This window comes from Hibiscus syriacus, unplaced genomic scaffold (assembly GCF_006381635.1).
Source record: "Hibiscus syriacus cultivar Baekdansim isolate YM2019G1 unplaced genomic scaffold, ASM638163v2 tig00111099_pilon, whole genome shotgun sequence".
Classification (NCBI taxonomy): Eukaryota; Viridiplantae; Streptophyta; class Magnoliopsida; order Malvales; family Malvaceae; genus Hibiscus; species Hibiscus syriacus.
This window is the reverse complement of record NW_024062984.1, coordinates 1,333,396-1,358,913: the sequence shown is the minus strand read 5'-3', so window position 1 is coordinate 1,358,913 and position 25,518 is coordinate 1,333,396. Positions and strand designations below refer to the sequence as shown.

The window sequence follows — 25,518 nt, the reverse complement described above, 5'->3', positions numbered from 1 at the left end:
TCTTTTCCTTCAAGACCCAACAAATTTTCCATCAAATAGGGTCCATCTGGTTTACCCTTTTGCTTTATTTTCCCCTCTAATTTCCCTATTTGTTTTCCAGTTTTGTTTCTTTAGTTTTTTTCTTGCAGCTTTGCTGAGAGAGGGAAAAAGGAAAGAGAAAGAGCTGAACTTGAAGCTATTATGTTTGATGCTTAAAGATTTAATATTTGGCTATTTTCCACTGAAGATTTTTCATCACTCGAATGTCTATCAAGATCCGTGCTTGTTTTGTTTCACCAGCTTAAAACTCATTTCAACAAAAGAGGTATGGTTTCAGTGATGAAGTGAAATGGCTCTTCTCTATGTTTTAAATGCTTTGCTGGTTTTGATTACATAAACCGACGGATGTTGTTCTGGAATTGGATTTCAAAGAGAAATTGGGAAATTCCCCTGCTTTAATGTTTATCTTCTTGTATATAAAAAAACCTTTTTTACTTTGTTTTGTGAATTTGCATAGTACCCTTTTTATTTGATGCTCGCAAACTGCAAATTTTGGATCCTACTGGTGGCTATTTGAGACATGGTTTTTGATGGTGTTAAACTTCAAACACTTATCAAGCTTTCTTCAGTTTCTAAATGAAGAGTGAATAAACTTTTCATTATTGGAGTTCAAGAGTTGTCTATCTATGTCTCCTTCACTCCCATAATATAAGCAACGGTGGTGTGTTTCAGACATTTAGACTTAACAAAGCTTTTAAACTATGAAATCATTTTCATTTTAGCTTTCTTTTTCCTTCCATCTTTGCTCTCCAAGATCACAATTGCTATTTGTGTTTGTTTTTGATGAAGGAAATTAGTCAAAAGCTTCTTTCACATGCCAAACTAATATATTAATTGTGGAGGAGGACTTATAATTTGTTGGAAAGTTAGCTTTTCTATTTAGGAAAAAAAGTCAACATGGAGAATGCCATGAATGTGCAAATAATATATTTTCTGCAACAATGAATGGATGCTTGTTATACTCATAGGCATTAGTCAAAAGCTTCCCCCTTTTGTTTTAATACTTGAAGCCTTGTACTTGTGAAAAGATCATGCCTGAGCAGTTTTCATACTACTTTGAATTGTATATATGTATGTATTTTAAATTCCGTGTGCTTCATTGAAATACAGGTCAAATGGACACAACCTCGGTGAGATGTCTTATCAACAGTATTGCTCGATTCATTCATCTTGTATCATGCCGGGCAATAAACGTTGTTCCTATCGAAAAGGAATACAGGAATATGGCTGTGGTGTTAAAACTTCTAAAACCGATGCTTGATGATGTTGTTGATTGTGAGATACTTTCGGATGAACACCTGTGTAAAGAGTGTGAAGAGCTAGACATGCTTGTTAATGAGGCTCGAGAATTCATGGAGAACTGGTCTCCTAAGATGAGCAAAATCCACATGGTAAGTTTAATCCTAATCTTTACTGTTAGGAAATCATACCTAAAAGAAAAAGAATAAAATAAAAGTAGTGCTCGAAATGAGGATGTGTTTCCTGTTGATTTTTCCAGCTGCTTTATAGTACGAAACCTTTTATAGGAAGAATGTTTGGCTGCTTTAATGCCAGGAAATATGAGTACCTTAACTTTGATATCCGTGAGGTTCTGCGAAATTTCTGTTAATTAGTAGGTTGTTATAGTTTGTAGAGAAAACTTGAATGATCGGTTGCAAATATAACCCATTTTATTACAGAGTGCAAGAAAATCTATTGCTTGGAAATGTAACATGTAAGGTTGGTGCCATGCCATTTAGATATTAAAATGCCATACTTTTTAGAAGAACAAGAACACTTGAGTTATAAAATGGCAAAGGTAATCCAGTTTATTATAAATTGCTATTTTCCTCGTCTTCTTTATGTGCAATCAAATGTAGATATAGTAAAATGAATAGAAAAGGTGCCGGAGGAATTCCTCTATCGTGTCCTAGTCGCCCAAAAGAAAAGAATCTTGAATATTTGATTTGAACATGTATTATGCATGCCTTTCCCTATTGAATAAAAGAAACAGTATTTTCAGGCTTCTACTACTATTCTATTTTAACCACTTATTTTTGTTTTAAAAACGTGCACAGGTTCTCCAGAGTGAGCCTTTTCTGATAAAAATGCAAAGCTCTACACTAGAGATATGTCACATATTATATAAATCATTGCAGTCATCACCATCGACTCCATGTATAACCGGTGTTCAGGTAGAAAAAATCTAACGCTGTTGCTTAAATAGTATATTCAGATGACAAAAGTGCTATCCTTGCCCTTTTAGAAATTGTTAAGGCAGCTGGATGTGATCTGCTATCACTTTCTCAGTCTGAGTTGGCTTTGAGTAGCGAGACTAATTTGATGTTCAACTGTTTCAGCACTGTATTCGGGAAATTAAATGTCTGAAGCAGGAGAGACTATCTGACAATATAGGAGAGGCTTTGAGAAGTCTAGAAGATGGTGCTATTCATGGCTCTGATCATCTGGTGAAAGTTATCAAGTCACTGAACTTGACTTCAAACCAGGAACTGTTGAAAGAAACCGTGGCTGTGGAAAAAGAGAGAATGAATGCGCAAGTCAGCAACACGAAAGGGAAATTAGATCAAATCAATCAGATTGTGGATCTCATCTCTTCTATACGTGATTACATGCTTAACATCGAGCACTTTGAACCCACAAGTGGCATTTCAATACCTCCACATTTCCTTTGCCCCCTTTCTTTGGAGCTTATGACGGATCCTGTTATTGTGGCTTCCGGGCAAACGTATGACAGGACCTCCATCCAAAAATGGCTTGATAGTGGACTCAGCATTTGCCCAATGACCCGTCAAACGCTCAAACATAGAGATCTCATTCCCAACCACACGGTTAAAAATATGGTAGCAAATTGGTGCGATGAAAAGAGCTTGCAACTCTCCAATAACTCTGGGCATGCTAAACTTGTCCCAATCTCTTCTCCTTCAAATCATATATCCTCTCAAGATTTAACCCATACTGATAGTTTCCATTGCTTTGCAAATCGTATTAGTTCCACAACAAGGTCATCTCTTGAGGTCGGGAATGGTTTAGAGAAGCTGAAGATCGACATGTCATCTAGATTTAGTGGAGAGTGCAATAGATGTCAAAGCAGGGAGATTGAGAAGTATGACCAGTCCTCTGATCATTCATATATTCACAGCAGAACTGAATCAGCAGCAAGTGAAGCTTCCACTAGTGATTATGCACCTCCTGCTTCAAATGACTTGCCCAGAAGGTCAAAGGAACATGAAATGAATGAGGTAGCTGAAATTTCATCCGAGTGCCTTGGCACTTTTCCTTCAGTGAAAGAATCTGGATTTTCTTCCTGGACAACAGGAAAGCAATTGCAGGTCTCTGGAACAAAAGCAGAAGAGGCAGTTAATGGAAACCGTGATTATAACAAAGCATACTCCATTACTTTTTCTGGGTCAGGATGTGATGATTTAACTACAAGTTCCCATGTGATGGAAATAGTAGACAACCTTAAAAGCCCATCAAATGAAGTCCAAACTGTAGCTGCTGCAGAGTTGCGCTTTCTTGCAAAGAACAACATGGACAACCGTATAATTATCGGTCGCTGTGGTGCTATTGCACCGTTACTGTCTCTATTATATTCGGAAGTGAAGCTAACCCAAGAGCATGCTGTTACAGCCCTTTTAAATCTCTCAATTAATGAAGATAATAAGTCTATGATTGCAAAATCAGGAGCAATAGAGCCACTAGTTCATGTTCTCAAGTCAGGAAATGATGGAGCCAAAGAAAATTCTGCGGCAGCTTTGTTCAGTCTTTCTGTCTTGGAAGACTATAAGGCAAAGATTGGACGCTGCGGTGCTATCAAAGCGTTGGTGAATCTTCTGGTTTCAGGAACATTGAGAGGGAAAAAAGATGCTGCTACTGCTTTGTTTAACTTATCAATCTTTCATGAAAATAAGGCTCGTATGGTTCAAGCAGGTGCAGTAAAATACCTTGTCCGGTTAATGGATCCTGATAGTGGGATGGTTGACAAGGTAGTTGCTCTTCTCTCGAACTTGTCAACAATAGGGGAAGGGCGTGTAGCAATTGTTCGAGAAGGTGGTATCCCATTACTAGTTGAAATTGTTGAATCAGGATCGCGGAGGGGTAAGGAAAATGCTGCCTTTGTATTGGTGCAACTATGCCTTAATAGCCACAAGTTCTGCATGCTGGTTTTGCAAGAAGGGGCTGTGCCACCACTCGTCGCATTGTCCCAGTCTGGCACGCCAAGAGCAAAGGAAAAGGTATGCAGCTCAGTTTTTCTCCTCTTCTGTTATGGTGATGCAGTCCTTGCATTCTCCTCTATCACATCTTAATAAGCAATATTGCGATTATATTCCTTCTGTTTGTCTTCACCTGTACAATTGCGATAATATTGCTTGTGTGATGAACTCTATCGAGGGTTCTACCACTTTTCCATTTATTTATTGGAAATTGACCTTGCTTTTGTGCTTCTAATTGTGACATATTAGAAGGGTATGAAAGATGTGTTACTTTTCCGAAATCCGTTGCGGAAAGTAGTGAGTGACATCACATCAGAAAGGCATAACATTTCTTGTAATGCTCATTAAATCTTAGTTAGAATTGATGTTTGCTCATTCATTACATGTTTGATCACATATTAATCTGAAGAGAAAAAAAAGTCTGCATGCACGTGCGAAAATACTTGATATTTTTTCCCTGTTGCAGGCTCAACAGCTTCTCAGTCACTTCCGGAATCAGAGAGAAGGTGCCACTGGGAAGGGCAAGACATGAAAGCCGACTATTTTCTGTTATATTTTTCCTTTCTGATTTTTTGATATCCTACTCCACGTAAGTTGGTCTCCCTCAATTGGTCCTTTTGGAGTTCTCGTTTCATAAATTATTTAATCCTCCAGCTATATGCGTTAGTGTTATGAAATCTATTCTTTTTTTTTTTTTAATACCATTTTTAAATGTGGTTAGAGGGTGAGGAAACAGGGTATTGTTGTTTCTATGAGGGTTGTGATTTGTCTATAATTTGCTGCGATATTTTCCTTAGAAAAACTTGGTTTGCCATAGCATCCAGAGTAGCTTTCCATTCGGTTCTAGTTGTTTTAGTGACAGATTTGGCCTTGGATTTGTAGATATATTTGTACATATTCTATAGACTTGTAATCTGTTGTAGGATCTTGTTGAAAGATATTTATTGCTATTTGTTTTCAATTGTTCCATTCTCTGTTCTCGTGTTCTTAATCTTGTACCGTAATGGACACTAGATTTTCGAATTGTTTCATGGTTTACTGACCTGTTATACACTTTCCCGACGAAGGAAAGCAAATTGTTGACCCTAAACACACTGTTCAGCCCAGATTGATTTCCATTCGCTCCCCTCTTTTACATTATCTGGGTGAATTTCATTGCTAGTTAAAACCCGAGCAAGGCGAGGTGATAGTAGACAAGCTAAACGATATTCGTAGAGCTTCATCCCCGTTGATGATACGCGGCAATAGGCGGTACTCATACGGTAATACGTTCAAGTGTTTTTTCTATTGTTGTTGCCTGAAACTTGCAGCCTGGTCCTACTCCTACTGGTATGAATTACTGTTTAGAAAAAGCATCCAAGGCTGGCTCTGTTTCACTCATACTATATACAACAGCTTGCCATGATCAGACTCTTTCAAGTCCTTGTTATACTGTTCCCTGTATTGACCATTCATCCTCTTCTTCACTCTGGTCCTCCATGACAGATACAAAGTCGTGTCAAACGGTTGAAAATCCGAGATTCAAGCCCTACATGTTTATATACGTCCAGAGTTTAATTCGATCGGTCCGTGCATATTTTTATCTGCAAAAAAGGGTTTCCTAGAATAGAGAAGAACATAAGATTATGTTTCATTGAATCTGTCCCCAAAATTAAATTGACAAAGAGGGAGCATTGGTCACCTCAAGTAGAGGTGTACAAAAAATTCGAATATCCGATTTTGCCTAAAAAATATCCGAAACCGGATTTTGAAAAAACCGGTTTTTTTAAACCGGATCGGATATTTAAAAACCGGATAGTATAACCGGTTTGGAAAAAAATTGAACGACTGGTTTTTTTACCGGATTAAAAATCGGTTTTTTTCAAACCGGATAAAAAACTGGTTTTTTATCCGAAAAAAATCCGGTTTTTTAAAAAAATTGGATTTTTATCCGAAAAAATCAGGTTTTTTTTAAAAAAACCGGTTTTTTTGCAAACCGAAACCGGTTACACCATCCGGCCCTCCAAACCGATTAAAATCCGATCCGGTTTTTTTAAAATCCGGTTTTTGGGTTGGGGGAAAAAACCGGATCGATTTTTATCCGATCCGGATTGGATTGAAATCCGGCTTCTGTGCATCTCTAACCTCAAGTAGGCGGATACTGCTTTTTAAAGTCACGATCACGATCAAACCTTAGAAACGTTGGAGAAGTGACTAAAATGTAAATAGTCATCAATTGTCAATCACAAGTGGAACAATGGAGATGTAATTGGTGTACAAAAGAAGGGTACAAATGGTTAGGATTGAGAATTGCTTGGGTTGAAAGGAAGGTACCCGAGTTACTGGTCAAGAAATGTTATTGATCATTGAACAAGACTATCGATGAGATTCGAATTTCTCAAAGTTACTTTTATCACCTTTAGAAATGCACAGAGGGTCCAAAAATGGAAGGGCAGTTTTGAGCCGATCAAAATCTTGGTCCCTTTCATCAATTTTCGACAATGACTTGCTAACAATCTCGTGCACTGAATATTACTGTTTTTATCCCTTACTAGCGGTGTTGAAAAATACTCGACACATTGACCCTTTGACCCGGTATAAAATTATATGATATTTTAGAGGAAAATATCCGATTTTACGGGTCGGGTATTCGACCCGTTATTTTTACGGGTTGAGACCGGGTCACAAAATTACTCATAACCGGGTATCCATCGACCCGGTTTCCCTTTTTTTTTATTACTATTTTTATTTTAAATTAAAATTTTCATTTCTAATTTCAAAATTATTTTACCCTAACATTCTAAATCTATATTTTTATATTCAGCTCAACGTTATATATATATATATTTTTTTGAGTAAACTACTCAAGAAGTCACCGAACTATAAGATCAATTTTATTTTAGAACATTAATTAAAAAGTTAAATATAAAGTTTTTGTAACAAATAATTAATTTCATAATAATTTTATAATAATCATCCCTGTTTTTATTTGTTTGATATGCTCTTATTTCAGTCACTTTGGAGAAGTTGTGGGGTTTTGATGTTGGATGTGCAATTAATTGAAGAATTCATACATGCATGCATGCATGCATGCATGCATGAACGAACTTGAAAACATCCCTAACTTCCATGTGTTGTGTTGGTGGGTTTTATATCATTTGTCTTTGGGTCAAATTTACTCCTCAGGCCCAACTAATTCCCCGGTGAATATATATATGAGTTAATTCATATATTTTTTTTATATTTTTAAATAGAATTATGAAAGAAATAATCATAAATTTCGAACTAATAAAAGAATTGATTAGTAAACAAAATTGAAAGTAGGTCAAATATCAATTCAATAATTACGAGAGGCTTCCCTTCTTCACTAATCCTCCAGTGTTGTTTTTTAAATTATTTCTCTTTGCTTGTGTTGTTTTCGTATAAACAGTAGAAATCTGGGAAACAAAAAGTGGAGTTATCATGTAGCTATAGCTGAGAGAATTATAATAACAAAAGAAAGCTTTCAGTTCCCTCACTCGTCTTGCAACAACAGTTTCAACTTTTGATTTCATGAGCTCTATAATAGGCTGTCCTATGCAACTGTTGTCATCGTCAAAACACTAGTTCAAGATCCAAAGCCAAAAAAGAAGACATCCCGTCACCACCACCGAAGGAACTCTTCCTTGTTTGCCTTTTAAAACATTCGGAAACTGTTTGCTGTGATTGTCTCCATGGATTCGATTCGAGAAATGGATAGCTTCAGCTCCGAAAACGGCGCCACCAGCATTGTGAACGTTAGCCATAACAGTGCCACTTCGTCTTCTTCTCCGACCTCAAGCCGCTACGAGAACCAAAAGCGCCGTGACTGGAACACTTTCGGGCAGTACCTGAGGAATCATCGCCCCCCGCTTTGCTTGTCAAGGTGCAGTGGGGCTCACGTCCTCGAATTCCTTCGCTACCTTGACCAATTCGGCAAGACCAAAGTCCACAGCCCTATCTGTCCTTTCTATGGCCACCCGAACCCGCCGGCACCTTGCCCCTGCCCGCTCCGTCAAGCCTGGGGCAGCCTCGACGCTCTCATTGGCCGTCTCCGTGCCGCCTTCGAAGAAAACGGAGGAAAACCCGAAGCAAACCCGTTCGGGGCACGAGCCGTGAGGCTTTATCTCCGTGAGGTTCGTGATTTGCAGTCGAAAGCGAGAGGGATTAGCTATGAGAAGAAGAAGCGTAAACGACCACCACCTCAACCAATCTCATCCCTTCCACTGCCACTACAACTGCCACCACCGCCACCAGGTGCAACTTAAAAAAGATCAGCAAAAAATCCCATCTCTTGTTCTATGCGGGGTAGTTCAGTTTATCTTTAATTTTGCCATATAAGTATATTTCTCGGGCAGATCTTTTCCCACTTTCCTATGCTCTCTCAGTTTGCTTTTTAATTTTCCCATCTGTTGGTCTACTTTTGATGCTAACAGTGTTAGTATTCCTCGGTAGTACTTGAAAAAAGTCATTGCACTAGCAGTTTGTTGCCTAATCAAGTTGAACCTAATTTGCTCGATCATGGCTTTTCTCTCATGTATTTTGCCCAAAAAATATAAATTTGCACTTCATACCCCTTTATTTCCTTGGGTATTTTTCCTTTATCTGCCTGTTCAGATTTGTCAACCACTATACTTGTTTAGTGTTTTTTGTTGCAGACGATGGCCGGTGTTTTTCACCTCTGACTTCGCTCCTGTTTCTCTCCCTTTTATTACTTGTCTTGTCACTTTAATTTCACTTCTTTTACTGCCTAGAATTGATTGGTGTTTATATATAAACGTCAAACTATTTGAAAGATTGATCTTAGCATTGTTTTGCTCACTGATTGTGAAAGTGAAAGTGCGTTAGTGGCCTGAAAATGGTGGACTAGACGATTGCAGTTGCTTGTACATGTGCTTATCCGTCGGGCGCTAGCTAGTCCTTGGTGCTGTCATTTCAGTGTAGGAATGTATGGCAGACAATGTATATGGTTCATAGATAGGTTATATTATTATTAACATATAATTTCATTAGTAAATGAGCTGATATTTCAACCATTTAAGTATGTGACACCTTAATAGTTACTCCTATTCTAGCGTTGTGGAGTTTCATCTTCCACTTTCTTTATTTGTCAGGAGGAAATCACACAGTTAAATTTAGTAAAGCTCACATTTAAAAGGTCATTCCAGATACTAAATTAGGTGGCTTGCATGATCTGCAAAGTGTTTTTATGTATATAAGTGGAAGTACATGGTTTCAAATTATGGGTGAAAGATTAGTCTTTCTTTTGCTTTCATCCTTGTAATTTTATAAGTTTAAGTTCGTCCCCTTAAAAATTTATAAGTTTAAATTCATCACATAACATAAAATTATGCATCCGTCCATGATTGTTATCATCCTTCTCCCTACTTTTCACTTATATATATATATATATATATTATATATATATATATATTAATGGTGATTAAGATGACGAGATTGGAAAATGTTTACTTATATGTGTATGTATTTTTGTGAAGCCAATCAGTTGATTGAAATTAAATGTCAAACTACAAAATGACTAATTGATTACCACAATAGAATATAGGCATTTTCGCGCATATCTACTCCAAGAACCCTTTGATATATTATGTAATTGATCCCAATATGTTTTAAATTATACAAATAGGGGTCCCTTTGTGAGGGAAAAAAGAAAGAAAGGTTATGTACAAGGCATTACCTTTCTGATCTCACTATATATGCACACCTAAGATTATGTTGGGAAGATAAGTTATTTAATGCTGAAAGTGTGGTCAATAAAATAGAAAAAAGGGGGCCTAAACTGAATGAGTAGTCACAATTAACCTTTTTTTTGTTATTTCCCGTAACTTTAGGGATGAGACATAAATTTCATATGAAGGATCTCAAATATAATGTTATAATTATGTTTGTTTTATTGTCTTCAAAAATTGTTTTATAATTTTTTTATACTAATGATATCATTGTCAAGTTTGAATTTGAACTTTGGTTGATTGTTAATTAGTATTCCCAGACTTAAGCATAGCAAGCTCTACTCCATAATTCTCTGCAGTTGCATTGAAACTTTATATTATATTATATATATTGATTTTCATGGTTTAGTTTTTAAAAAAATATGAGATTATATTGGAAATAGAACAAATGGAGAGGCGTAAGAGGAGTTTTGTCATGTAAAAACAGTACAAAAATGGAGGCAATAGAAGCCAAAGGTTGATGATAGTAAGCCCAAAATTTACCTTCCCCATAAGCCAATATGTGATCAATACTTATGCATGTAATTTCTCTGAACCCCACCTTCTCTGCTAAGCTAAGGCCGACCCCTCCATGCACATTTCTCAGATCCCTTCACGTTCCTCCTATTCCAAATGGTACAAATTTGAACTAACCGAACATCAATACATACGAATACTACATACACTACATATGTAAAATATATACATTACATAAACAATACATACGTGCATACAGATATATACACTACGATTGTAAAATATTTAGGTAGACAAGTACGAGAATCCTGCATCCAGCGGTGAATGGGATACGCATCCGGATTTTGACGAAAATAACAATACACGAGATTGGACCCACCATCCACGTGCACACCTGTCACCCATGTCGTCTCCTTTACAGTCCAATATTATATTTAAATAAAACAATTACATCTGCTACATACTCGTATTGACGCAGTGCATGGGGGCCTCCCTTGAGAGTGTAAAGCAACGGTAATCAACTGGCATTGTTTATTGTTCTCGTCTTGGTCGTTTCTTTTCGGTGATGGAGCTTTCAGGTAGCTTTTTAGAGACATGGCTTCCAGTACTCTCTCTCTCTCTCACTGATCTCAGTGCTTACAGCTAAATCAAGGAGCTACCCTATCTTTCGTGGTACGGTCTTGCTTTGTTGGATTAAACAAGATTCAAAGTGTAAGTTTGAACGAAAACGCTACAGCTTCAGCATCGAAGGCCTTGGCCATGGGAGTTGTCAAGCAGCTGAAACATCAGTAGGTAGGGGTCTATACATTCACTTTGGCATTTGCATAACGGTAGCAGTTAGCAGACAAATTTAACTGTTTCTGCTACATCTCCACCACTCCATCAGTATTGCAGCTGCTGCTGTACAACGTACATCCTACTGCTTTGGCCTATACATATTAGTATGATTCTACCTATGAAACCCTCAACTGCCTTTATGAGGTTAAACCTTTGAGATTTGAGGAAAAAAAGATTGATTGATTGATCGTCGGCATGGAATCTGTTTTTTCGGGATTTGACCCTACACCTTTCAAACAACCAACAGTGGTGACAGAAAAATCCAACCCTATCCCATGTTACTTACGAGTGTTTCTGCAGTAAAACGTATCGATATGTGGGTGCATGGAAGATGGCACTTAGTAGTAGGTAAAAGGGCACTGCTGCAAACTAGAGTGGTCTAGGAAAATAGTTGCTTTTTGGTGAAATTGTTGCGAGTAAACAGTGAGCTAGTGGTGAGAGTGAGGACCACCGGCGGTAGCTAATATGATTGGTACATGAAATGAAAATGTGCGAGTCAAGTTTGGCTGAATTTCAAACTTTGTGGTCAACACTGGTCTCCATGCTTGCTGGTTACTATTACAGTACTATTCTTATGTAATCGACTCTTAATTTGACCTACTTTTATAAATGGTTTAAATAATTTCAGGTTTCGATCATATAATATACGATAAAAGATGCGGTCGATACCGTAAAATATTGAATTTTTTTGTGATACGAGCCCAATTCATTGGGCCACTATTGGTCTATCAGAGTAATATGAAATAGCCCTTCAGGATTACAACGAAAACCTCTTATGAGGCGTCTGGATGAAATGCATAACAAATCTAAAGGCTTTTTTATTTAAAAAAACCCCTCAAAAATTCATTTATTGGAAAAGTAATCCATAAACAGAATTAATTGAGAAAATACCTCTCAAACTACTCACGGACTACCTCGTGTTATACAAAATATGTTTAATAAATTCCACGTTTTATTGAGTGCGAGATTCATCAACTTTTCAAATACACTCATTTATTTTTTGGATAAGTGTAACAATAAAAACATGAAATTCATTTTTCGTAGAACGTAAGATTTGACCTCACTTTTCATAGAACGTGAGGTATTCCTACATAGGCAGTTTAGGGAGTCTTTTCAAGTTAATGTTTTTTTGAGAATATTTTTCTAATAAATAAAATTTTAAGGTTTTTTTTAAAATTAATAACGCCCAAGCTAAACGTAATGGGCCGAAACTGCTCAAGCCCTGTGATCTAAGTCTTGCCTAGGAAATATATCATTAAGTTGTTAATATCTAAGTTCGAGTATTATAAATTCATTGATACCTCAGTAGTAAAAAAAATTGTTCTTCTTATAAATATCAAATTCGATTACTTACATCTATAGGTTGTGTATTGTTAATAACTAAGAAATATACTGAATATATATTATTTTATACTCACCCTAAACTATTCATGATCAATACTAATAATAATAAGTTTAAGTCTCATCCATAATAATTTTAATTTATATTTACTTGATTATTGAAATAATCAAATATTTATTTAAAGATAACTCTCGATCATTTGACATTAACGCTCATATATTTAACATTCTTGGTGCTCGAACCCGAAACCTCAATAAACAACAACAATTATATTATTCGACATAAAGTCATCCAAGTTAAAACAACTCTAGAAACCCACCAACATAATCATCACTTGAAAGACGTACCAAGACTAATTCAATTATCCAACATCGAAAGGAAAGAAAAGAAAATACATAATTGCATTATTGTTGATATTATATTATATTTACGTAATTAATAGTAATATATGATATTGTAATGTACGTTTAGTTGAATTTGTTTAAAGTTTTAATAAAAGAATATATATAAAAATTATACAATACTCAATAAGACAGTATAAAAAATAAAATCAAAGAAAGCAATTTTGTGTAAAATGACCAGTGAAGAATTTATATATGCTTTATATAAATGATTTTTTACAATGCCACTGATGTATGCAAAAAAAAAAAACATAAACCCTAAACTAAAAAAATAAATCAAAGAAAGCAATTTTGGTAAAAGACAGTGAAGAATTTATATATGCTTTATATAAATGATTTTTTACAATGCCACTGATGTATGCAAAAAAAAAAAACATAAACCCTAAACTAAAAATCAACCAACAATCTTCTTGCATCGCTTCGAATCGTCAAAGGCATGCAAACTACACCAAACCAACGTCACAAATCACCTAATAAATGGCAAATTCCTTGTTTATTTTCCTCTTTGTACTCAATAAACTTCACAAGAAAATCATATTATTATCGATCCCGAATCTCATGTCGTCCGCGTTGGAAGCCACACCATGAAGAAACTCATGAGGATCATGATGATGAACACCCAAGCTGTTTTCATCCATGTTCATATCCCACAAGAACTTGTAATCATCATCGAAATTCGAGCTGATTTCATTGATGCATCGATTATTGTTGTTGATGTCGTTGTCGCAGTTGTTTTTTTCGTGATGGGAGTTATGTTGAAGCAGGTTCAGCAAGCTTTGGCCATGGTCTTGATGGGGTGGTTTGGTGGGTAAATACCCACAACAAGCCATAGTTGTATGGTCGGTTAAATAAGGGGCATGAACTGAGGGCTCCAACATCATTTGGGAGCTCAGCCTGGTGCTGTTCTCTCCTTCTTTGCTCTTGTGGAACACTCTACATAGAACCCAGTCCTCCTGTCATATTAAAAATAAAAATCGAATAAGTCAGAGATAAATCGAGAAAGGTGTCGAGTGCAATCGCATCCATGGAATTTAATAATTTCATATCATTAAATTTTTAATATATTTTTCTAAATTTACGAGCTGTAAATTTTAATGCGTGTAATTCATCTTCTAAACTTAGTGACACATATACGTATCAATATTCCCTTCCAATTTGAGTCGATGATAAGCCCCAGTCATCCCTCTCTTTAATAATAATGATAATTAAGCACTTGATTACGATAACACATGAAAATGGAACGAGTAATAAGTGGACAACTTGCATAGATTATTCCCACTATGCTTTTTCCTTAAGTTTCCTTAGAGGAAACACCATTATTTCTATTTCTCAAATTCATACACATTGGCTGCAATATGTCAACCTCACTATACCCTAAATTTCAATCTATCACTTCCAAAAGTCATTTTCAAACAATATATATGAACAGACATGTCATATGAGTACATAGTTGAAAAGAAAGAGAGTAGAAAATTTGACCTTGGGGGGCATATGTGGGGACTCAAGCCGAAACTCATGCATGATCCAATCCGTTTTAATTCCGTTCGGAGCTCGGTTCCGGTAAAACACCAAAGTTTTTCTCATCCCTACAATCTCTTGAGTTCTTGAGTCGACCACCGTTCTATCCTTCCCCGTCGCTTTCCAGTAACCGGATGTGGTTGCCCGGTTCGTACGGAATCCGATCGCGTACTTTCGGTCTCGAAAATTAAAGAAGTACCACTCGGTTGCGTTCAACTTTGCCGCCTCTTTAGTTTCATTTCATGTCGCCATGCACACACACAAATATAGAGTTAATTTAATTTTCTTTTCATATCCAGCATCAAAATATAAAAAGAGACCTACCAGGAAGCTGCCATGGCTCGCATGTATGCAAATCAATCTCCAACAAAGTACCCTTCAACACATCCTCGTTGGTTATCTTCTTGTAGAGATAATGGCAGACCAATTCCTCATCGCTGGGATAGAACCTAAACCCAGGAGGCAGTGTTGCCCCAATGTCCCTCAGCCCCATATTTACGTTGCTAAGAATAAAAAAAAAAAGGTGGTAGGTTTCTTTGAGATCTTTGCTATGAAGAGATATGATGAGGAAATTATTGAATAAATTTAGGGTAAGAGGCGGAATCGAAATGAACTAAAAGAAATCATATATATATATATATATATATAACTAGTTTATGATCATGACAAATCAATTCGAATAATCAATTAATAAATTAATTTAAAAATATGATTTGTTTGTATCAATCCCCTTAAAAGAAAATAAATGATTAATCAAATAAAGTACTATTATTCATGGTCATTATCATTTGATTTGAGAACAATTCGAATAATAATTCTATGTTTCGTAATTAATTAGAACCAGACGAAAGCGATTGATTTCATTGGCTATGATAATAACAATAATGGATAAAAACTAACGACAAATGATAAATTAATTAATTAAATAAATATTTCTTTTGTAATTTGATAATAATAATGTTTTTAACATATAAATTTTAGCATAATATAATATCCAAATTCTTCATTGTTTATACACAAAAATATTAAGTATTTAAATATATTTAATTTTATAATTTTATATAATATATCAATGGGGCCATTTCATCCTACAACTATAGAAAGGGCTAAGAGAACCTTATGTCCCCGACCACGTGAACCAACAGATTGCTTTTAGCAATAACGAAGACAACTCAAGTAAATAAATAAATAAATAAATAAATATATAAATAAATAAAATTAATAGCTGGAATAATATTAATAAAATAAAATGAAAATGAAAATGAAAATTGCTATTATTAGCAACCAATAATCGTCGACTTCCCCTCCTATGATCTGTTCAATTCTAGATCACATGAAGAAATTAATTAGTTGGTCTGATGACTTTGGTCTGGGCCCCACTAATTCGACCCATATCGCACCCTTCTTTTATAAGTAATTAAGAATTACTTATTTTATGTGAAACATTTTTTGAATTTTTTTAACAGAAATTGCCAATCTTATTACATGTAAAGGACATGTGAAACACCCAGAAGAAGTTCAACAGACTAACAAACAAAAGCAAAACAAATGACGAGCAAAAACAAAACCAAAAGCAAAACTAAAACCCAATAACTAAAGGAAAAAATGATTGACACTTCAAATCATTGGTGAAGAAGTAGAAAAAAAATGTGATACGCTCAGCTGCAAGTAACCAAATAAAAAACTTGAGCCTTCAAGCACCTGACCCAGCCACGAGAGTCTGTCGCTAAGGGGATCTAGCCAACGACGGTCCTCCGATGCATTAACTTCGACATAGCTTAGAGCTTCCTCCACCCAGAATAGGCTTATCCTTCACAACGATGTCTTTGTTGCCAATGCATGCACCACCGCATTCCCACTGCGATGTGTGAAACTGAAAGAGCACGAGCGAAGGCAAGTTGGATGGCCCTTTATCTCATCCACGATAGCACTAATTTACGAGAGATCAGGCTCCGGTGATCGCAATTTGTCAATGAGCGATTTAGAATCACCTTCGACTATGATGTCCGCAAAACCCAAATCAACAGCAAACAAGACCGTGTGGAGAGAAACAATGGCTTCTGCCAAAAAACAGAGGTAATTCCTTGCACCCACCTTCTGCTCTCTCCTAAAATAAACCCACAATAATCTCTAATAACAGTTGATGTCTATGCATGTTGTTGGCTCTATATAAACCAAGCATCGAAATTAACTTTGACTACTGGAACTGTTGGAGCTTTCCATTGGACCAGGTGGGTTGTTGCAGACCACAAACAATTCTATTTGCATTCTCAAAATCATTGCATTGGGTCTTAACAAGGGCAAGCACATCCTCCTTCCTAAGTCTCTTGCCTTATAATACTGTAAATTTCTCGCATACCATAAAGCCCAAATGGCTACAAGAATCTCAACATGCTTATTGACTAAATATTTCAAAAATAAACAATCCAACCAGGCTATAAAATCATATGTTAAATTGAAATCAGACTACGAATACTTTAAATCAGTCCATGCTAATTGCGCTAGAACACAATCACGTACGATATGCAGTCCATTCTCGGCATATGTATTGCATTGCGGACAAATGGGATTATTAACAACTTGTTTTTCGTACAAACATTGTAAGGATGAGATGTAGTTAAGAACGAATCATCATACCTGTAATTTGATCTTCTTTTGACAAGAACTAGCCCAAATGTGTTTAAACACACCTTTCGCTGTCAATGATACACTCCCCTCCTCCAATAACAACCTATACCCACTACGAACACTAAAAATCCCTGATTTCTCTCCACCCCAAATTATTTTATCGTATTGACTATAAACAGAGAGTGGAATGTTCAGTATTAGCTCCGTTTCCGCATCGTTGAAAATTTCTCTAATAAGTTACTCATTTTATTTCAAACTGTTATCATTAATTAAATCCAAAACATTTTCTACTCCATCGTCACTTGATGATTCAAAAAATCTCAGTTGACTCAAAGGGAGCAAAAAATCTTCACAGATAGAGATCGTCATCCTCGATCCCACCTTCCAACGTAAGCCTTTCTCAAGCGACCCCCTTGCGCTCCAGATACTCCTCAAAATGTATGAAGGAGCCGAGCCAAGGTGAGAGGATAAAAAATAACCTACCGGGAAATATTTTACCTTCAATAGTCTTGCAACCAGCAGTGATGGATTTTGAAACAACCACCAACCTTTTTTTGCAAGTAGGGCGATATTAAATTTTGATAGATCTCGAAACCAAAATCCGTCATTCTCCTTAAGTTGACATAAAGCTTTCCATTGATACCAATGTATTCTGTTTTTTCCAACGATTTTTTGCCACTAGAACCAAGCCATGATTCATTCCAGCTCCATACACAAACCTTTCGGCAATAAGAAACATGACATGGCATATAAAGGGTGTAACATCCTCAATACCGGGTTAGTGACTAGATTAAAAATTTTCAGAAATTGGTGATTAAAGTAGGATAAATGAATAGTTCAATGACTTATTTGAAATATATGCTGAAGGCTGTTTAGTAATTATTAAATGAATTAAATGGTAAAATGGTCATTTGACAAGTAAGATTTTTATTTTTCCTTTATAAGATAATGAAACCACGTGAAAAATGAGAGATTTCTCCATAATATGCTCTGTTTTTCCTTTCTTCTTCTTCTTCACTTAGAAGCCAAGAGCAAAGGTGAGTTCATGGTTAGTTAATTTCTTGATGAATTCAAGGTTAGTTTGTGATCATTAGACGATAACTAAGCTTATGGAAAGCTTAAGTTATCTTAAAATCAAAAGACGATAGAGTAAGGGAAGATTTATGGTGACCTAAAACTTCAAAATGAACAAGTTATAAGAGATTAAGTAAAAGGAGTTTTTAAGTTAATTATTGAAATAGAAGGAGTTAACAGAATTTGAAGTTAAATTTGACTTGTCAAATGGTTAATTAAGAAGTTAGAGGTGATAAAATTGAATTAAGAACGCTTGAAAAATTTGATTAAATTCTTTTATTCAAGAATTATGGTGAATTATGAGGGATAGTGAAGTGTTATAGTGTTATAAGAAGGTTTTACATATGTTTAGATGAGTTTTAAGGCATAAGGAGGGGTTAATAAGTAGAATTTGAGGTCAAAGTAAGAATTTTCGGGCTCAAAATGTAATTTATGGGTTATGTGCATCGATGCATATTTAATTTGTATCGATGCACTCTCAAATAAATGAACATCGAATGTGGTTAGTGCATCGATGCACCCCCTTAAGATTAAAACATCGAAGGTGATTTTTGTACCGATGCATGGGTAGTGCATCGATGCACATGTTAAGGGATGCATCGATACACTGTAGAATGTACATATGCACTTCAAGGGAAAATAGAATTAGGCCTTTCTTTTGGTCTAAGAAATGATAGATTAGAATATATCAATTGGATACTGATATGTATCAATGTATGATTATATAGATATCAAGCACGAACAAGTTTCAAGACGACTATCAAGTTAAGATTCGATAGAAATAAATGAACCATAAAATGAGATTGGAACTTAGTGAGGCCAAGGTGAGTGCAATTTTATTGTACTTATGTTATTGAACATACATTGGCTTGCGATGAGCCAGTGATGGAGTTACTATGGTAAGAAATGACTCCTAAAATGTTATATGATTGATAGAATTATTATATGTGCATGAGCACATGAAAATAGGTATATGTTATTATATGTGACATGATCTACATGATTACTTGAATAGGCAATATGTGTACATGTGGTATGTGACAAAATTTAAGAAATATGTGATCATAAGAGCAATGAAATGAATACATGCATATATCTATAGAGTAAGTGCATTTTTACATGTGATTTATGTGAATACATGTATGTGTGATATATATATATGTGAACATGAGTAAACATGACATGACATATGTGCTTACATAAGAACATGATAAATAAAATAAGTTATGTGATAAGGATGTAGAGAATGAAATGAATGACATGAAATGTATGTATGCTTGATTATATGAGGTGAATGATATAATAAGAAGCTATGTGATAAGAAGATATGATACTCTGTAAGGATATTACATGATATGAAATAAAAGAGTTATGAGTTATATGCATATGAAATATATGCTTGCACTTACATATGGTATGTGACAGAAGAGAAAGAACAAGTGATATGAAATGCTATAAATGATAATGACTATGTTATGTAATATGAGAGCTAGTGGTATAGTAGGCATGCCAAGAGTCGAGGGTTTACCTATGTTTTACGGAACATATGGATAAAATTACCTATGTCTTTCGGGATATATGGACAATATACATATGTTCTAAGGAACATATAGACAATTTACCTAGGTTCTTTGGGACCTATGGACAGTTGCTGAGGTTATTTATGACCTCTGGATAGGTCATTCGGGATATTTATACGAGATGTGGTGACACCGTAGTGCACAACCTCAATAGACTCACATATCTATAGTTCTCACATGTGCACATGGGCTAATAAAGAGATAATCTTGAATATAATGTAAGTACTATATATAATTTGTGATATGAATTATTATATGTGTGTTTTGAGTGAATGCATCTGTGATAAGTATGAATTATATGATATATGATAAAAGCATAAGATATTATACGAACAAGAGATAAGAAATATGAATGATAATAGGGTAGGAATATGATAGAAACATAAATGATGACATGTATGTATGTATGTATGTATGTACTTACTGGATGGAAAGTATATGAGTTGCATGGTTATGATAACATAAATTATTCATGCATGGTTAGTGTATGTGAATTATATTAGATGGGTTTTTATGCCTCACAAAGTCATAGACTTAGTGTGTGTTTGTTTCACACGTAGGTTATAGAAGCGAGAAGAGCAAGACAGGTCAGCATCTCCCTTACCAAATTTCAGATCAGAAAATAGATGATTTAAATGTATTTGGTTATTTTGAATATAGTTGGCATGTACTAATTGATTGAGTTGAATATGCTCTGAATGGTCTGTAAAATAATTTGATGGTATTAATTACTGTAAAGTAATTATTTTCTCAAATGAGGAAATTAAGATTTCAGTGGCTTTGTAAATAATAGAGTTTTGAAAAGTCAATGTGATACATCAGACTCGGATATAGGCTGGGGTGTGTTTAATGGTATCAAAGCTAAGGTTTAGCCAATTCTAGCTTAAACCAAACTCAAATGAGGTTTAAAAATGTGTACATGCTAACTGAAAGTGGAAATTTCTGATATGATAGTGTAAGGAGTATGTTGTTTTGCTAATATAATAAGATTTGTATGATATATTAAAAATTGATTATAGAAATTATCGAAGTGAATCGATAGGTGAAAAATCTGATGGTGATAGCAATTCACCTGCCCTGGCCAGGTAGAATGAAGAGCGAAAACCTCAGAAAGTGTCTTATAAGATTAAAGGTTGATTTAAGAAAGTTGAAATCATATCTGAATAATGATAGAAAGTTTTCACTGTTTTGAATCGGAAATGTGATATGGAGTCGTTTTTTTATTTAGTGGATAAGATAGAATATGGTGAACAAGTGTCATCATAAGAGCGTTAAAAGATCAAATGATGCAGTGAGAATTGGTAGAACAGTTCAAGAATAAGTGTATTAGTGACAAACATATAAGATGTATAAAGTCAGAGCTTATGAATTTGAAACGAATGGGATATTATTGTGTATAAGCAAGAGTGTGTATATGATAAGGATTTGCAGTTAAGATGGAAAGAGTTAACGTTGGCTAACCAGAGTATGTGATAAAAATGTACTGGAATTATAAGATTATAAGATATTGTCAGGTTAAGATAAAAGATATGAAGTGGATCTGGATACAAGCTAAGGATTGATAAGAAGAGTTTAAAAATGTGTATATCGATGATCAGCTTATAAGACAAAGGAAGTCACAATGTTGAGTTTGAACAACGGAAATTACAGGAAGTATGAGAATAGAGGTGAAATTGATAAGTTAAGTAAACTAATTTTGAAATAATTTCGATTGGAAAAGATGTATATGATTGGTTGACTAGGGCTTGTGCCTAGATTGAACAGATGTTATTGATTAGATGTCAGAGTAAAGGTGACAGAGTTATAAGGTTGGAAGAAAAGATAAAGTTGAGTTAATCAATTATAATGTGGATCTGAATATAGTTGTGTATTCTGATCAGATAAGTATGATGTAGATAAGGGAAAAGTATTTGTATGGATATTTAAGGAATGAAAATACAAAGTATAAGAGATGATAAAGAATGAAGTTATGTATAAGTAAATTAGGTTATCAAAGTTACGAGGATGCAATGAAGATTGGTACACAAAGATGAGTATAGGTGATAGAACAAGAGTATGTGAACATGAAATGAAAGATTTGATTTGGGTATAAGGAGATTTTGATTTTGAATAAATAAAGAAATAATGGAATAAAGAAATGAAAATGATTGAGTTAAAGGATTAGATATGATAAAGGTTATATGGAAGTGTAGATGATAAGTTTGATATAGAAGTAAGAGAAGTGTGTAAGGTGATGTGAAAAGATTGTTTAACTTCGTAAAATATATGTTTAATCACATTGGAAGAGGATTAAGGTTACTAGTTACTGTTTATATGATAAGCGACAGTAGATGAATGTATAAAGGAAAGAATGTGGATGAAGGGCATTAGAAGATATGTATAGGTAGTGTACTTATTAATGAGTGCAGTGAAAATTTAAGGATGAATTTTCTTAAAAGGAGGGGAGATTTGTAACATCCTCAATACCGGGTTAGTGACTAGATTGAAAAATTTCAAAAATTGGTGATTAAAGTAGGATAAATGAATAGTTCAATGACTTGTTTGAAATATATGCTGAATGTTGTTTAGTAATTATTGAATGAATTAAAGGGTAAAATGGTCATTTGACAAGTAAGATTTTTATTTTTCCTTTATAAGATAAGGGAACCACGTGGAAAAGGAGAGATTTCTCCAGAATATGCTTTGCTTTTCCTGTATTCTTCTTCTTAACGTGAAGCCAAGAGCAAAGGTGAGTTCATGGTTAGTTAATTTCTTGATGAATTCAAGGTTAGTTTGTGATCATTAGACGATAACTAAGCTTAAGGAAAGCTTTAAGTTATCTTAAAATCAAAAGACGACAGAGTAAGGGAAGATTTATGGTGACCTAAAACTCCAAAATGAACAAGTTATAAGAGATTAAGTAAAAGGAGTTTTTAAGTGAATTATTGAAATAGAAGGAGTTAATAGAATTTGAAGTTAAATTTGACTTGTCAAAGGGTTAATTAAGAAGTTAAAGGTGATAGAATTGAATTAAGAACGCATGGAAAATTTGATGAAATTCTTTGATTCAAGAATTATAGTGAATTATGAGGGATAATGAAGTGTTATAGTGTTATAAGAAGGTTTACATATGTTTAGACGAGTTTTAAGGCATAAGGAGGGGTTAATAAGTAAATTTGAGGTCAAAGTAAGAATTTTTGGGCTGTATGCATCGATGCATATTCAATGTATATCGATGCACTCTTAAATAAATGAATATCGAATGCGGTTAGTGCATCGATGCACCCCATTAAGATTAAAACATCGAAGGTGATTTGTATACCGATGCATGGGTAGTGCATCGATGCACATGTTAAGGGATGCATCGATACACTGTAGAATGTACCGATGCACTTCAAGGGAAAATAGAATTAGACATTTCTTTTGGTCTAAGAAATGATAGATTAGAATATATCAATTAAATACTGATATGTATCAATGTATGATTATATAGATATCGAGCACGAACAAGTTCCGGGACGACTATCAAGTTAAGATTCGATCGAAAGAAATGAACCATAAAATGAGATTGGAACTTAGTGAGGCCAAGGTGAGTGCAATTTAATTGTACTTATGTTATTGAACATACATTGGCTTGCGATGAGCCATTGATGGAGTTACTATGGTAAGAAGTTATTCCTAAAATGTTATATGATTGATGTAATTCTTATATGTGCATGAGTACATGAAAATATGTATATGTTATTATATGTGACATGATATATATGATTACTTGAATAGGCAAAATGTGATACATGTGGTATGTGACAGAATTTAAGAAATATGTGATCATAAGAGCAATGAAATGAATACATGTCTATAGAGTAAGTGCATTTTTACATGTGATTTATGAATACATGTATGTATGTATGATATATATATATGAACATAAGTAAACAAGACATGACATATGTGCTTATATAAGAACATGAGAAATAAAATAAGCTATGTGATAAGGATGTAGAGAATGAAATGAATGACATGAAATGTATGTATGCTTGATTATATGAGGTGAATGATATAATATGAAGCTATGTGATAAGAATATATGATACTCTGTAAGGATATTACATGATATGAAATAAAAGAGTTATGAGTTATATGCATATGAAATATATGCTTGCACATACATATGGTATGTGACAGAAGAGAAAGAACAAGTGATATGAAATGTTATAAATGATAATGCCATGTTATGTAATATGAGAGCTAGTGGTATAGTAGGCATGTCAAGAGTCGAGGGTTTACCTATGTTCTACGGAACATATGGATAAAATTACCTATATCTTTCGGGGCATATGGACAGTATACCTATGTTCTAAAGAACATATGGACAGTTTACCTAGGTTCTTTGGAACCTATGGACAATTGCCGAGGTTCTTTATGACCTCTGGATAGGTTCTTTAGGACATTTATACGAGCTGTGGTGACAGCATAGTGCACAACCTCAATAGACTCACATATCTATAGTTCTCACATGTGCATATGGGCTAATAAAGAGATAATCCTGAATATAATATAAGCATTTTATATAATTTGTGATTTGAATTGTTATATGTGTGTTATGAGTGAATGCCTCTGTGATAAGTATGAATTATAAGATATATGATAAAAGCATAATAGATTATACGAACAAGAGATAAGAAATATGAATGATAATAGGGTAAGAAAATGATAGAAACATAAATGATGACATGTATGTATGTATGTATGTATATATGTATGTATGTATGTATGTATGTATGTATATGTATGTATGTATGTAATGTATGTATATGTATGTATGTATATATGTATGTATGTATGTATGTATGTATGTATGTATGTATGTGTATGTATAATATATATATATTATATGTATGTATATATATATATATATATATATATATGTATGTATATATGTATATACTTACTGGATGGAAAATATATGAGTTGCATGGTTATGATAGCATAAATTATTCATGCATGGTTAGTGTATGTTAATTATATTAGATGAGTTTTTATGCCTCACTAAGTCATAGACTTAGTGTGTGTTTGTTTCACACGTAGGTTACAGAAGCGAGAAGAGAAGCGAAGGAGAGCAAGATAGGTCAGCATCTCCTTACCAAATTTCAGATCAGAAAATAGATGATTTAAATGTATTTGGTTATTTTGAATATAGTTGGCATGTACTAATTGATTGATTTGAATATGCTCTGAATGGTTTGTAAAACAATTTGATAGTATAAATTACTGTAAAGTAATTATTTCTCAAATGAGGAAATTAAGATTTCAGTGGCTTTGTAAAGAACAAAGTTTTGAAAAGTCAATGTGACACCTCGGACTTGGATCTGGGTCAGATACTGTAACACCCCCAACCCGTACCCGACCCGAATACGAGTCTGAGGTGTCACATTGACTTTTTAAACTTTGACTCTTGACAAAATTCAAAGAAAATTTAAAACTTTCATTAAAATAAAAGCGGTTTATTTACATAAATTGACCAAAATAATCAAAATAGATCAGAGCATATTCAACTCCATCAATTAGTACATGCCAACTATATTCAAATTGACCAAACACATTTAAATCATCTATTTTCTGATCTGAAATTTTGTAAGGGAGATGCTGACCTGTCTTGCTCTTCTTCGCTTCTTTAACCTACGTGTGAAACAATTACACGCT

General features: G+C 34.5%; 3 protein-coding genes across 3 annotated transcripts; 2 read left to right on the top strand and 1 right to left on the bottom strand.

The window, feature by feature from the left end:
* Positions 1–98: 98 nt before the first annotated feature.
* LOC120153372 (U-box domain-containing protein 3-like) lies at positions 99–5,373 on the top strand. Its single transcript, XM_039165335.1, has 5 exons — positions 99–304; positions 1,150–1,430; positions 2,097–2,213; positions 2,379–4,274; positions 4,720–5,373. The coding sequence occupies exons 2-5, from the start codon at positions 1,155–1,157 to the stop codon at positions 4,783–4,785; spliced, it is 2,355 nt and encodes a 784-aa protein (XP_039021266.1). The 5' UTR covers positions 99–304; positions 1,150–1,154; the 3' UTR covers positions 4,786–5,373.
* A 2,276-nt stretch (positions 5,374–7,649) lies between these two features.
* Positions 7,650–8,823, top strand: LOC120153207 (protein LIGHT-DEPENDENT SHORT HYPOCOTYLS 3-like). The gene has a single exon (XM_039165208.1). It carries the CDS (start codon positions 7,946–7,948, stop codon positions 8,516–8,518), a length of 573 nt encoding a protein of 190 aa, XP_039021139.1. The 5' UTR covers positions 7,650–7,945; the 3' UTR covers positions 8,519–8,823.
* A 4,699-nt stretch (positions 8,824–13,522) lies between these two features.
* LOC120153217 (NAC domain-containing protein 21/22-like) lies at positions 13,523–15,177 on the bottom strand. The gene is made up of 3 exons (XM_039165216.1): positions 14,879–15,177; positions 14,516–14,781; positions 13,523–13,989 (listed from the first exon to the last, which is right to left on the bottom strand). The coding sequence occupies exons 1-3, from the start codon at positions 15,045–15,047 to the stop codon at positions 13,558–13,560; spliced, it is 867 nt and encodes a 288-aa protein (XP_039021147.1). The 5' UTR covers positions 15,048–15,177; the 3' UTR covers positions 13,523–13,557.
* Positions 15,178–25,518: the final 10,341 nt, after the last annotated feature.